General features: G+C 41.1%; 1 protein-coding gene across 2 annotated transcripts in view; it reads left to right on the forward strand.

The window, feature by feature from the left end:
• Trp1 (translocation protein 1) overlaps positions 1-14,725 on the forward strand; it is a 47,817-nt gene that overhangs the window by 11,479 nt on the left and 21,613 nt on the right. For both annotated transcript variants that reach the window (XM_068365092.1, XM_068365094.1), the window contains exons 2-3: positions 11,478-11,601; positions 11,802-11,898. In XM_068365092.1, the coding sequence (XP_068221193.1) occupies positions 11,478-11,601; positions 11,802-11,898 (221 nt within the window). The remainder of the gene's footprint in view (positions 1-11,477; positions 11,602-11,801; positions 11,899-14,725) is intronic.

The raw sequence follows: 14,725 nt of genomic DNA on the forward strand, positions 1-14,725 counted from the left end.
TTCAGTTACGGAACAAATGACAAATTCGGAGATAATTTATATTTTTCCTAACCATACAAACCTTAGCTATTTACACATATTTGCCCGCCAGCCCTGTCCCCCGTGAAGTCCTACTTCTAAGCGAAGTGAATCAGTTCACTGGTGTGTGAGGGGGGAGGGTTATCTAGCTACCCCTCCCCAACCCCCTCGCTAACTAACGAGAGGGTAGTTAACCCTCGTTAAAAATCTAATGGCTCGTCATTCAACTACGCCGAAAGTAATACCCTATGTAAATAGCTAAAGTTTGTATGGTTAGGAAAAATACAAATTATCTCCGAATTTGTCATGTTAAGGGCCATGTGGCTACTCTGAGGTGGCAGGGCTGGGGTTTCCCCACCACCTGCCAGCAATTACCGAAATGTTATAAATTGTAACAGAAGAGTTTCTAGGTTTGCTAAAATCATACTCCTGTCGAAGGACCCTGGTTTTTATAGTTGGGAAAAATTCAATTCATTTTTAGAATTTTGAAAACAAGCGCCTCATTATTAACATGGTCAAGAATAGTGCTAAAGTCAAGGCCAAGCATGTGAACTTCATGGCCGAAACCTGTACCACACAGGATATTGTAAGAAGAGTCACCAAAGGTTCATTGAATTCTTGTGTAGAATATACATTTAGCAAATGTGAATTAGAAATTGGGCTCTTTATGTGATCTTAAGAAGAAATTTTCAAGACCTCTATATTTATACCAAGAACAGGAAGAAAATTGTAAACATTCAGTTGACAGTCAAGTGTGACATACCTAAGGGGCTAAATATGACAGCTTCCAAAAGTAAACAATAATAATGGTTAAGCATTGACTGCTAATTGTGCTTCAAGTATTGTTATGCTAGGACACCTCTGTTATGGTTTAGCTTTTTGTATATTTACATACTACTTCAAAACCCAATCAAACTAGTTTATGGAAAATCTTGGTAAATAAGGTTATTAAAACATTTACTCACGCTTCTTGAGGCACCTTTTGGACACAGAAACCCTCTTCGTATTTTTTTTTCTAAATTGCAAAATTTTTGTCACAAGTATGAAGGCTTACACCTTTTGATTTTGTGGTATGAGGTAGGAGGAAGGACTCAGTCAAGATCTCTTGTAGTCTTGGGAATGTTAGAGTGTGACTTTCTGAGCTCTTTTGGACTATGCAGTTTTGAATAAGCCTTAGAATTTGAAAAATACTTTGGGTCAGTAAAAGATAGATGACTGTTGGTTCTTCAAGGGGTAATAGAGAATGATGGACCTTGCATTTTTGTATATTTTTGTGAGATGATGGACATAATTGCCTAAATAATTTCACAAAATCCAAAATAAACTATAATACACTTGACCCCATAATATGAGTCCAATATGATGTAAGCAGAGGGGAATCTCAAAGCTAGAAAGTAGGAGGTACCCAAAAAGATCCTGGGATTGTATGTAAATACTTTTGTATCCAGAGTCTGATATATTCTCTGCCTTTGGTCATTTATTTAGGAGTAGATGTAAATAGATTTTGGTTTGGTAGCAGGCAGATTGTTTATTCAGTGAAATCGTATTGTATTTTAAAACCTCTAGTGAAGTGTAGAGTAATGCCATTCCCCTTTTGAAAGCTGTATTCTTTGTGATTCCAAAGTTGTATTTTACATAGAGAAATTGTATTGTTTGACTGTCATATAGTATTAACTAAAAGGGGTTATTTCATATTCTAATATTTGATAAAATGAAATTGTAAACTGCACTTCATGTAAGACACTTTAGACCTGGTGTTAAGGTCTACTGGAGAGTATTTTCTTTAAGCTTGAAATCTTTGTCAAATCTCACAATGCAAAATTTCATAGAAAGTTCATCATGCACTCGGGATTAGACCTTAGTCTTAATTTAGGTATTGCCACTTATGTGTAGTGCATGGCACACACCAGAAAGAATTATTACACCTTATAAGTTATCATGCTGGGCTAATTGTCAAGAAGTTTGATAAGGAGGGATGTCTAAATTGGTAACTAGTTTTTTTTTTCATATATATTTTAATCAGTTATTAAGTGAATGTTTCTATCACAGGATGTCGTGGAACCTTCGGGTCCCTATATAAAGCGCTGCACTCCCGAAAAAGACGAGGTGAAATTTTTTGTATGGACACAACCATTGTCATTAATTTATCTATTGCCTTTATAATTCAGCATTTGCTTTTATATCTCTTGACCGTGCAGAGATGTGTTATTGACTGTTTGCTCAGCTCAGCACTGGTCATGGCTTTAAGTTGCACGACAGCAGCAACACCATCACAAGTTTTTGTGATTCATTATTTTTTTTTTGATGTTGAAAAGATGACAAAGAGAAAACTATATATATACTGTATATAAATATATATTATATATATTTATATTATACATATATATACAGTATTATATGTACATTTTTTATAATATTATTTGTTGAGTTCAGAAATCTTTTCGATTATATCCGCATGCAGTGTGTTATTGCTTGCCGAACATAATCACAGATATAATTATGCTACATAGTGTTTTGAATGTAGGAGATGTAAATTTGTTTTTTTTTTATCAGAATTCCCTAGAGTTTATTTAGGCTTGCTTTCTCTTTAAACAATTTGCAGTTTGCTCACTAAGGCTATGTTCATATTCAATATTCTATAGCATCGAGTGGAAGAAAATGTCTTTTGTTACGTTATTTCATCTGTGCAGCTTTATCTGATTCTCACTTTACACACCTGTTTTTTTTTTTATGTAATTTAATAAGCATGAGTTTTGTGCCCTTCCGTGTGTAATACCCTTTATTGACTCGGGTTACATGCTTCTACAAGAGGTAGCTCTTTGAGTCATTAAACTTTGTTGTAGCTATTGTGTTGTCCTATAAGGTGAATAAGAAAGACGCAAGCCTCGGCTGAAGGCAACTTGGTTGTACATTTTTTTTAAGAAAGTGACGTAGCAGAGTAAACTCCTTAGCCTTTGCAAGTGTATAACATACCATATAGACATTTATGTCAAATTGTGTTTTGTGTTTTGTTAGATGTTTGAAGGGCTGCTTTTTCAGATTACAAAGATTGTAAATTTCATGAAGGACCATAGCTACATACTGTTGTGTATTCAAAAATAATTTATCACAAAACATTTCATTATAAAGTTGTGTTTTTATTTCTAGAAATATTGAATGTTAAAACATGTAAAGTTCACTTGAGAATTTCAAAGCATGGTGAAAACTTCCATTCTTTTACAGATAATAAAACAATGTTCGGCCATCTAAACAAATCTTGTAAATGGCTTTTGGTCTGTGTAACAATGAACTTTGATAGAATGTCTTGGTTATGCAGCCTTTTCTTGCAGAATGGATCAAAGAATCAGAGTGGGTCAAGATTGTATTGATTTGTTCCTACACAAATACAAATTATCACCTGTTAATAGGGGTGACTTCAGCTAAGCTGGAACAGCCGTCAAAATTTGAATAGTTAGCTATAATTACCGACAGGTAGCCCACCTGCTAGTCAGCAAGACACCTACTTTTAACTTCGACCGCAAGCATTACATATACACATAATCTCGCTGCCTCAAATTTAGGCTCTTACTATTTTGCTTTCTCTTTCTGGAATAAATGGGTAAGTGTGCAGACATGCATTTATGTGTTGGTAAAACTGGATAAGTTGAATGAAAAATACCTGCCACAAATAAGTGGCAGGTTTGTGTGCTAACGTGGTCTTAATCATATCATCCTTGTTCCTTTTGATGGCCATTAGTTTTCTCTGTCATCCCCTCATTACATGTAGCTGTACAACCTGATCCTAAAGGAATTGGCCTTCCTTGGGCATCATTGGTGCTTCATCTGCTGGAGGTTTTTTACCACTGCTAGGAATTCTGAAACTGCCCCTGCAGTTTTTTCAAACTCCAGCTTCACCTGAGGAGGCACTGAAGGCCGTGGCACTTGTTGCCGTCGTCTCTACTGCTTTGGAATAGGCACCTGTGGCCTCTTTCTTTGTGAAAGCATCATCATTTGTGTCCAAGACCGTGACCCCGAAGAAATCTAGCAAGAAGAGTGTGGACTCCTCAAATATTTTGTCGTCTTTAAGATTACTTTAAAGAAGAATTCATCATCGAAGGAGTCCATGAAGACCAATTGACAGGAGCCGCATAAGACTCCTACGCTTGCACACGAAAAAGAGACTGTGTGGTACAGAGAACCAAGGTGTCACTATGCACTGTATAGGTGTTTATGCTCGTTTCCAGTTTTTGGTCTCATTCCAGACCAAGCGCACCCACTATTGGTCGGGTTGAAGACCTTGTCCCCTCTGCTCCCTTTGCTAGAAGCTTGACTAATCTCCTCTTTTACAGAGGACAGAGTGATGGTTGGGTACAGAAAACCTACTGAGACAGAGGAGGTGTCTTAGTATGCGTTGCAGGATATTACACTCCTGCTACCAGAGCTTAGTGTTATACCAGACCAAAAACATGCACTTTTGGTCTTAATTAAAGGTTTCTCTTGCTCTGGCACCTATTAATCTCCTCTTATTTCAGAGCTATGAGACATTCCCTTACATATATGTGATCAGGAATATAATCCTCGTGATTGGTGTCAGTATGATCATTCTTTTCTTGATTCCCGGGTCATTGAGAACCTCCCACGAGCTCTCTCAGTAGGGAATGAGATCATCTGTCACTTGTTTCCCGTACATGACAAGTCCATGCACTGGAAATTTCCCTTGCTCACACCCTACCGAGAACAGGAATAGCTGACCACCAACAGGACCGCTCTCTGCACTTTAACAAGCATTGAGATGTTCCATCACTTTAAAATGTAATTGGCAACAAAGTCCTTCACTACGTGGTGATTGGTAAGTGCGTGATACCCCTAAAGGCTGCTTGATACCATGCTCACCAACACATTGCAGAGACTAGGGTAGGCATTACTTCCATCAGGCCATCAGTACTTCAGGGCATGAGTTCCAAAGACATTTTGTTGTTAAAGGGGAGGCAGATTGCCATTTGGCCCCCTCTTCAACGTCTCGTTTTTTTTTTTTTTATGTAGTAGAGACCAGCCATACAAAGAAAAAAAGAAATTTATGTTGTCAGAGTACACACAGTTTTCCTTTCACTTTGGAACTTGCACTCTTTGAAGAAAAATTGCCTTTCGAGATAATTTTGAAGAGGGAGGGTGAATCTGGTGTTTTCATCACCTCAATAATACCCGACTGTTGTCTGGTGCCAGCAGAGGTGGAGAAACCAAAGACAGAGTTAATTTATTGATGTTCTTACCATTATTCCTGAGTGCAATGAACTTAGGAGGCTACCATGGCTTCTGTTACAGTGGAATCTACTGTCATTGATTAGCACTTAGGAGCCTCTCATCGATGAAAAGTCCTCAATGGACTTCCCCTGGTTGGAATTGCTCGTGTAGCATGTGACAGAGTGAGTTCTCATACTTTCAGGCCTAAGAAATCACTCAAGTTGAGCAAAATTCTGTCTCCTCTTTTTGTCAATCCAGCAGTCTGTCTACTTTAATAACTAGATTGCCTGTGGAGAGGCAGAGTCCAGAAAGCACAGTATTTTGAGCCCCTGAGCCTACTGCCATGAAATCCTCTTCCATGGCTAGCTTCTGAGGGGCTTCCTGGATTGACAATGCTAGGCAGTGACATTCTTTGCACACCAGCCAGCCAACCAATGGGCCAACTAAATTCTGAAGAGAAGGGATATGCAGTTTTTTTTATTCTCCAGACAAGCTGGAGTGGGATTGCCCCGGGTACTGGAGGCTCCGTCTTTTTCTTCAGAAAGGCAAAGAAGCAATGGTGCAGAGCAGGAAGGTTAGCCATGACTCCTTCATCTGTCATTCGGTTACATTCAAGGGTCAGTCACTCCATCAGGATCTGTTTTGAAGAAAGCTCTAGTTGCCTTTAAACCCTGATCAAGTGCTCCAATTACTTCCTTCAAGATGGGGTCACCCCGGAGAGTGCTCCACCCTTACGTGTCTATCCTGGCCAAAGCAGAAGCAGCGGTTGAGATAAGAAAGGAGGAAGGGGACACTGAAAGTTGACAGTGCTCTCCTCCAGCTTCTGCCAGTACAGTGGGGTTGATGCATGGAATAGAGCAATGGTTGTAGAAGTTCTTCGGTACTGATGCTGCTAGCCTTCTGACATCTTCAACCTCCCTCACCTGAACTCCAATAGCGTTCCAGAGTTCATCTCTGAAATTTTGCTGAAATATCTGCTCATGGCTGCAGAAGTGAAAGCAATGGAGAAGAATAATGCAGATGAAGTTAGTCCTTAGGGTTTTTGCAGTCTGCTGTTCCTGGTGGAGAAGTTGACTGGATCTGGAGAACAGTCATCAACTTCTCACCATCGAACAAGTTGGTTCATCAAACTGTTTAGCATGGTGATGGTAAATACTCTATGGTCTACCTTTAATGAGGAAGACTTTGTGCTTTTTATGAATTTGAAGGACTTGTACTTCTAAATACCCTTCTTTCAGTCTTAAGGAAATTACCTCCACTTCATTCTTGAGATATAGTGTACCAATTCAAAGTCATGGTCTTTGGACTGTCCACCTCTCCCCAAGTTTTCGCTATGGTCTTAGCTTGCCCTCACTTGAATCAAGATATGTCTGTTGAAATAACTCGATGAATGACAGTTGCTTCAGGTTGAAGATCGACTACTCTCCTTTTGTTATGGTCTGGGGATCTTGGTAAATTTGGAAAAGTCGAGTCTCGCATCCAATTAAGGGATAAAGGACTAAGGCTTGCTGACACTGCAGCAGCTAGAATCTTCCTCTCAGAAGGTAACGTCAGCCTGCTCTGAGAGATAGGAGCCATGTTTGTTCAGGTGTTAACTCCCTTCTCTGCTTTGGCTATGTCTTCAGTAACATCTATACTTTGTGGAGAAACTTCCTTACATGGATCTTCATGAGTGATCCCTTCAGTAATGCCTGAATCATAACTAGTTGGCAGTCGGCAATCTCCCATCCCATCTTGTTCCAGTGGAGCAGGAGGTACTGGACAATCTTTTGGAATGGCTGAGCAACAAAAAATCTTTCTAGTGAAGTTAGGTTTCAGTTACTACCCATATCCAGAGATACATTTATTCTCTGTTCATCCATGTGGGGATAACACTTCAGGAACCAATTCACTTTAGGGAAGAGGTCCCTAGAGGAAAGCTGCATATCAACCTGTTAGAAATGGAGCATGCAAGCAGCGTTCTTAGCCAAGCAACCTTTCCAACGTTTTAATGGTACATTCAGTATTGCTGAAGTGACAACACTACTGTATAAGTTTACATCAACAAGAAAGGAAGGACTGGCTTGTACATTTTTGTGGGTTGATGAAGCAGTTGCATGTCTGGCCAGTGAACAACACTAGAGCTGTCGGCAAGATTCATTTCAGGTAAGAGAAATGTACCATTAGACACGCTCAGTCGGCAGGGGTAGGTTGTGGGTCTGAAGTGGTTCCTTCATCCTTGCTCAGCAAAAATGTTTCTTGCTCTCTGGGGATCACTGGATCATTCTGTTTCCCACACAGCAAAACAGTAAACTCCCTGTGTACTGTTTCCCCATTTCAAACCCTTGGGCGATTGTTTGAGGACGCTATCCAACACTGACACCTAATTTCATATGCCTTTCTGTTCAACTTGATTTGCAGGCTGATCAACCAAGTGTTGGTCCCACCAGGTCTCATGGTGACCCTGATGGCTCCAAAATGACCAGAAGTCGAGCAAGATCACGATCTGTTTGCACGTTTAGTCAACCACCTGGTGAGAACTACCCTTGAAACATTTTTTTGTCAGCCTCGCCTACTTTACGGTTGATTTTACAGCATCTCCTTCGAGCAAGAAGCTTTTAGCAAGGGGTTGCTCAGGAGATGTCTAGCTACCTTTGAGGATCAGCTATCTGCCAAGGAGAGTGGACCATTATTTTAAATTGTGATATTCTTGACTTATATGATTGTAGGATTTCCAGTGCAGGTCATGGACTTCTTCATTCACCTCTTTGCCAAGAGGAGCTCAAGTGGGATATGACTCATGTTCTTAAGTCTCATATGTGCCCTCATAGAGCCTTTGAGGTGAACGTCGGACACAGATCTGAATCCGTAGATGGTCTTTCAGCTAACCTTATCATCATTGATGCTAGTTTGCAAGCTTTTGGCATCTCGTGTCACTAGCCAATCTGAGATGTGAAAGGACTCCTTTAGTTTGTTCCCAAGTTTGTGGCTATGAACTAACTGCCCCCAATACAGTATGTACCAGGCTCAAGTCCTTCGCCATCGTTTCTCAGGAGGCATCAATCCAGAGGGCATCAGAATGAAGGAATTCTCTTGTCATGCAGAGGCTCCATAATGCTATTCTTAGAGGACTCTCCAGTTCATTCCTGAGCTCCTGAAACTTTTATTAGAATCAGCTGGATAGAGAGAAAAATATCAAAGAAAATTGTTTTTTTTTGTCTAGTTTTGTGAGACCATTGATGTGTGTATATTTCAACCAGCAGGGGTTCAGAGGTTCAGCTTGGGTAAGGGCTCGCAAATTTGTGGATATTAGATCCTCCTTGGTGCTTGGGAAAAAAAACTGTCAATGGCTCAGGTAATAGGAAAGGACTTTGCTAGTGCAAGACGTCTTTTACCTTTCACTACCTGCGGATTGATATCCACAAGTCTTTGGTTATTTTCACCCTTGGTCATGTGGTGGCTGATCACCAGGTTACAGCCTGAGAAAAGATTAAGGTTTGGACATAAGCCTTTCTAGGAAAGGTAGAATTATAGGCCTTCTACTCTTCTTTTTTCCCCCTCTTTTGTGGCTGCAGCAATCGTGCCAGCTATGACCTGCACCGAACGTTAAATGCAGGTGAGCTTCTAACTGAACAATCTTTACAGTAGACTCTGCCAAGAAGTATCGTCTCCCATCCTCCCAGGAGAGAGAGAGAGAGAGAGAGAGAATAGACAGAATGTACAGTATTTAAACACATTTCTTATAATAGCATTGAAAACGTTTGGACATAACCCACACAGTGATATAGGTCCTTCTATGACTGCATACCATTTACCCTTGGTACAGGTGTAACCTAACTCTCGTAGCATCCCTATGCACAACCCGTTCGGAGATTGGCAGGGTTCATCACCTTTTTTCCTGTACAGGACCAGGTGCTTTAACAGTTCCTGGGAGAGGTGAACCAACCAGCAGTTTGGTTCATAGGAACTTCCTCCCTCTTAAGACTGAGTCTCCTATTAAAGGATGGTATTTTTTAATTGTGTAGGAACAAATTATTAATTAATTTTTGTTTGTAAGTTACACTTACTTCCTCAACCACTTTGCAAATCCCAGGTCTGATGGTTAGAAGTGTCTCTGACAGACAGGTGAGCTGGGCTTCCCCTCCACCTGCCAATAGTTATAACTACAGAGCCTCATTGATTTTAAAATGATTTGTTTTTGGAGTTAGGTGATGAGATGAAATTTCTTTCGTTTGAGATTCAAATTGAATTTTAAGTTGTAGTTCAAGTATTGCCAAAATCCTTTTTATTTCTGATTATATTGGCTCTTCAGAGGTTTTTCTAGTTTTTTTTTTTCTTTCTCAGTGAGTATTGTTTTTTAGCTTACAATACAATAAACTTAATTTTCTATTCAATGAGTTTTTACACCATTTTAGTAAGTACTGTATTACCGTTACAATAGTGTGAAAACAGTTAATTGTACTATGCTTTGAGGTCATTCAAATCTTTTTTTTTTTTTTTTTTTTTTTTTTTCTCAAAGATCCAGCAATGATGATATCATTATGTTTCCTTCTTTGGCTGTATTGTTCTTGTCAGTGTGTCCTCAAGCTTTTCCATCCATTTCCTGTATGACATTAAACCTAACTGGTCCAGGGTCTTCAAATTGTGCCCCAATTATTCCCATCTCAGATCCCCACAATTATACAGTATATGGATTGCCAAAACTACTAATGTGTGTGTAGATAAAAGAGAATGATGATGATGATGGATGTATATCCCTATTTGAAGGAATGTTCATCCACTTTGATACCATTAGGTAGTTTTCTGTTTGTACTAATTAGGCGTTGAAATTACAATATACCGACTGTATGTACATTTTACCGAATATGTGTAATTGTCAGACAATTTGTTGAGCTGTATTTTATACAAATTTGGTACAGTATTACAGTAAGCCAGCAGTTCAGAATGGTGTAAAAATGCTGTCATCTCTAGTTAGTAAAAGGATTCTAAAAAGTAACTGTTGAATATTTCCAGCAATTGGAATTTGAGATCTGTAAAAGGTTGAGTTTTTTTCAATATCCTGGCTTTTAGAAGACTATAACAGAAACAGTAAGCCCTAAATAATATGTCAATTGATACAGAAAAGTAACTGTACAAAAAGGTGTTAAGTTGAATGACTGATTGCTGTAGGATAGAATGCCAATATGAGATATATTACAAATGTATAGTAGTGAAGAAAATGTTAAACAAGGCAAGCAAAAAATGCATTCTATTTCCTGTCGGGGAAATTTGTGACAAATTAAGTACATATTACTTTACTGCATTTAAGTTAGTTCAGAGTTATGAAAGGATATATGTAAATTTTATAATGAGTGCAATATGTATTTGCCTTTTTGTAATTATTATACACTACACTGCTAAAAGATATAATACTTTATTGACATTAAATTTCTTATAAAAAGTGGACTACAACAGTCTGTTCTCATTTTAAGTTGATTTTTCTGTAATTGGACCAAAGTTCAATTATCAGGAAGTTGATGTGATACATACTTTGATTCCCGTAATTATAATCACCAGTCTTAATTAAAAAAAAAAGTCATTAAAGAAGATTAAAGAAAGAAAGGTTCAGTAATCGTGATCCCAAAGGTCATGGTTGACCTACATGTACCTCTTAACTGGAAAAGCTACTTCCCACTATAATATATTAGACTCTTCATTGAAGTTCTTATATCCTTTATCTAAACTAAACTACTGCCCTGTTACAGAGTTATTCAAACTGAAATAGTTGATTAATTTTAGTACTGTAGTGATGAGAAATGATTTATTTTTCAGTGGATAACATCAGTTGGGTAAGGTTTGTTTTTGAGTTTGGTTAGTTCAGATAGAACCCAAGTGAAGCTGAATAGTAATTGTGAATGATTGTTTCAAACTTCAGTGCTCAGTTGTCACTACGGGGAATCTTGCCACTTTTACCCTTAAATTATCCGTTACCCAAGAGGCAAGCTTAATTCTTAATGTAACATGTATTAGGACATTTTATTTTTAGACATTCATACTGATTATTACATTACTTATGCTTTGCAATACTCAATGTTATCCACAGCACTTCCAATCCACATATTCCTCGGGTTCTGAACTTTGTAGAGAATAAGCGTTTCGACGTAGGTACAAATTGATATACTGTACAATAATTGCGCCATTTTCCATTGCCAGCAATGTTCTTTGTTTACTGCCGTAGAACTTTTGATTTACATGTAACTTGAAATTCATATTACTTTCAGGATATTCCAATTCCTGTCGAAGAGAAGCCAACCAAACAACACTATGCAGTCGCTACCTACATGAAGAAGAATTGCCCGACCAAAAAAACTAAGTTTCTCAATCACCAGGTCAACTATTTTTACGGTAGTTACCCTCATGTTTTTGTTGTAAACGTATAATGTTATTACGGTACTATTTTTAAAGTAACCTATTGTTTAAAGCATATGCTTAGTCATATCATGGCCTATTTATAAAGTTTTTTGGCACAGCTTTATGATTTATATTAGAATTCTCAAATTTGCACTGTATTTAGTCTCATTTATCTTCTGTTTTCTTATTTTCAGCCAATAAAGTTGTTGATCTCCTGTTGGATTCGCAGTGGGCAACTGGAAAAGACGTTTTGTTTACGGACCGCCAATCATGTGTTGATTATTGCAATAAGTAAGTTTTTTTTTTTTGTACTAATTCAAACCATCCTTTTTTTCAATATTAAACTTACCCGGTGATCATATAGCTGTCAGCTCTGCTGCCCGACAGAAAAACCTACGGGCGGAATACGCCAGCGATCGCTATACAGGTGGGGGTGTACATCAACAGCGCCATCTGTCGAGCAGGTACTCAAGTACTCGATGTCAACACAGAACCAATTTTCTCTCTGTCGTGCCACCGGCAAGACCTTCTGAATACGCTCTTGTTTTCTGGATTGATTTTCACGTTATTTGGTGAAGTATTCATTTCTGGTTATTAGCTATCGCTGTGCAGAAGTTATCTTCAATACTTCCTTGCATTCTTTTTTGGATTTTGGATTATTTGTTGACGACTTGGATAGATTTTGAATTCCCCCCTTTGACTAATTCAAGATGTCTGACCCTTCTCAAGTCCCCAAGTACAGGAAATGTAGCGCTAGGGACTGTTCAAGGCGTCTTCCGAAGGCCTCTATCGATCCGCACACCGTTTGTTCCAATTGTAGGGGTAAAGCCTGTCAATTGGAAGATCGATGTGAGGAATGCGCTGGGCTTTCGGAATTCGGGTTTCAAGAATTCCTGAAATATGCACGTAGGCTAGAGAAGGATAGGATCAGGAGGAGTTCGTCTCGCTCAATTGATTTTTCCTCTCCCCATGCCCCTCAACCTATTCCTTCCCCTGTAGTGGTTGCACCCGACCCCCCTGCTAGCTCTCATCAACCTTCAATGGCAGATATGATGCGTGCCATCCAGGCTCTAGGTGAGAGAGTCGAGTCATTGGCGAATGACCGCAATCAACTCATGGCTGACGTCAGAGAGTTGAAAGGTAAAAGTGCAGTGGGAAGTGAAGTGAGTGTCAGTGCAGTGAAAAGTGTCAGTGTTACGCATGAGGGTGCGTCTGTTCGTGCCTGTCGTCCTCCCAGTCCGGGACCTCTTGCAAGCTCCCAAGCCCAAAGGAGAAGCAATGTCGTACGACCAAAGGGTTCGACAGGCTTTAATCAGCGGACAGACGTACCCTCCGTGGTTTCGGACGTATCTTACCTAGATCGTCCCACCCACAAGAAGACGAGTGAGCCCGTTCATTCCTCGTCTGCGGAAGAGGTTTCTCGACAGAAACGATGGACCAAGGTCTCACGGCCTCTTAAACGTAAGGTCCCTTCCGAGCTAGTCCAACGGCCCAGGTGTAGCCACTGGGTCAGTTCGGACTCGCTGCAGTCCTCCGACGACTGCACACCTCCTAAGAGAGGCAAAGTGGTACCGCAATAGGCAGTAACTCCGTCTGTTGCCGCACCCGCTGTTTTAGACCCTCAGTCACAACGGACAGTAACTCCGTCTGTTGCCGCTTTTGTAGACCCTAAGTGGTCTTTGCTGCAGTCTATGCAGACTCAGTTAGCTGCTGTTATGCAGGAGTTTCGTGCGGAGAAGTTTGCCGCTGCACCCGTTAGCCTACAACCTGCCACGGTTGTGCGCCCAGCAGACGCTGAGGCTGCCTGCTCCCACACTCCAGCTGTGAGAGCTCCTCCACCCATGCGCAGTCGACCCTGCCAGACGCATGCTGACGTTCACAGACGCACGGAACCCTCCGTTGCCGTGCGTGAGCTACCACAACAACAGGAGGGTGGAGTTAGGCTGCCGTGTTTTGACGCGGTGCGTCAGCCTCCGCAACCCACGGTGGTCTCCGCTATCCTTCCACAGTCGGGAGTAGACGCTTTGCGCACCAACTCAGCTTTGGTTGTTGCCAGTTCTCAGACTGACCAACAGTGGCATGACGTTGGGTCCAGTGCAGCCACGCATGCACCCGTGCTGCCGGACTCAGCCGTCCAGCCCACTCCGTTGCCTCTTCCTCCTCAACATTCAGACGATGGTATCTCTGATGATGACGAAGCTGCACATCTTGACGACCAACACTCGGACATCGAAGAACCCAAGACCACGCCTCCCTCCTTAGACTTTAGGAAAGTGCTTGCGCTGTTCAAGGATTTATATCCGGATCAGTTTGTGTCTGCAGCACCACGCTCGCCTCCCTCTGAGTTCGCTTTAGGCATGCAGTCAGCAGCACCTGCCTTTACGAAGCTCGTACTCGCTCGCTCGTCCAAGAGAGCTTTAAGGGTACTGGGAGAGTGGTTGCAGTCCAAGAAGCAACTTGGGAAGACATCCTTCATGTTTCCCCCGGTCAAGCTTGCTTCCAGATCTAGCGTCTGGTATGCCACGGGAGAAGTTCTCGGCTTGGGAGTTCCTGCCTCTGCCCAGGGCGACTTCTCAAGTCTGGTAGACTCTCCCCGCAGGCTGGCTATGAGACGCTCCAAGATTTGCTGGACTCCTTCGGATATGGACCATCTTATGAAGGGAGTTTTCCGCGCATTCGAAGTCTTTAACTTCTTGGACTGGTGTTTGGGAGCGTTGAGCAGGAAGACCTCCCCTTCTGATAAGGAAACTTCCATGCTCATCATGTCCTGCATGGACAAAGCCATACGGGATGGTTCTAGTGAGCTTGCGGCTTCTTTCGTGTCTGGGGTTCTCAAGAAGCGAGATCACCTTTGCTCCTTCTTGTCAGATGGAGTCACCCCATGTCAAAAGTCGGAGCTTATGTTTGCTCCACTCTCGAAGTGTCTCTTCCCTGAAGAGTTGATCAAGGAGATTGCTGCCTCCTTGATCCAGAAAGACACCCATGACCTGGTGGCGTCATCCGCACGCAAAGCCACCCCTTTGCCCTCCGTACCTAGACCCAGGATGGACACTCCAGCGTCAAGGTTCATTCCGCCCTTTCGTGGCAGAGCCTCCAGCAGAGGAGGTGCTCGTGCCGG

This window comes from Palaemon carinicauda, chromosome 42 (genome assembly GCF_036898095.1).
Source record: "Palaemon carinicauda isolate YSFRI2023 chromosome 42, ASM3689809v2, whole genome shotgun sequence".
Lineage (NCBI taxonomy): Eukaryota > Metazoa > Arthropoda > Malacostraca > Decapoda > Palaemonidae > Palaemon > Palaemon carinicauda.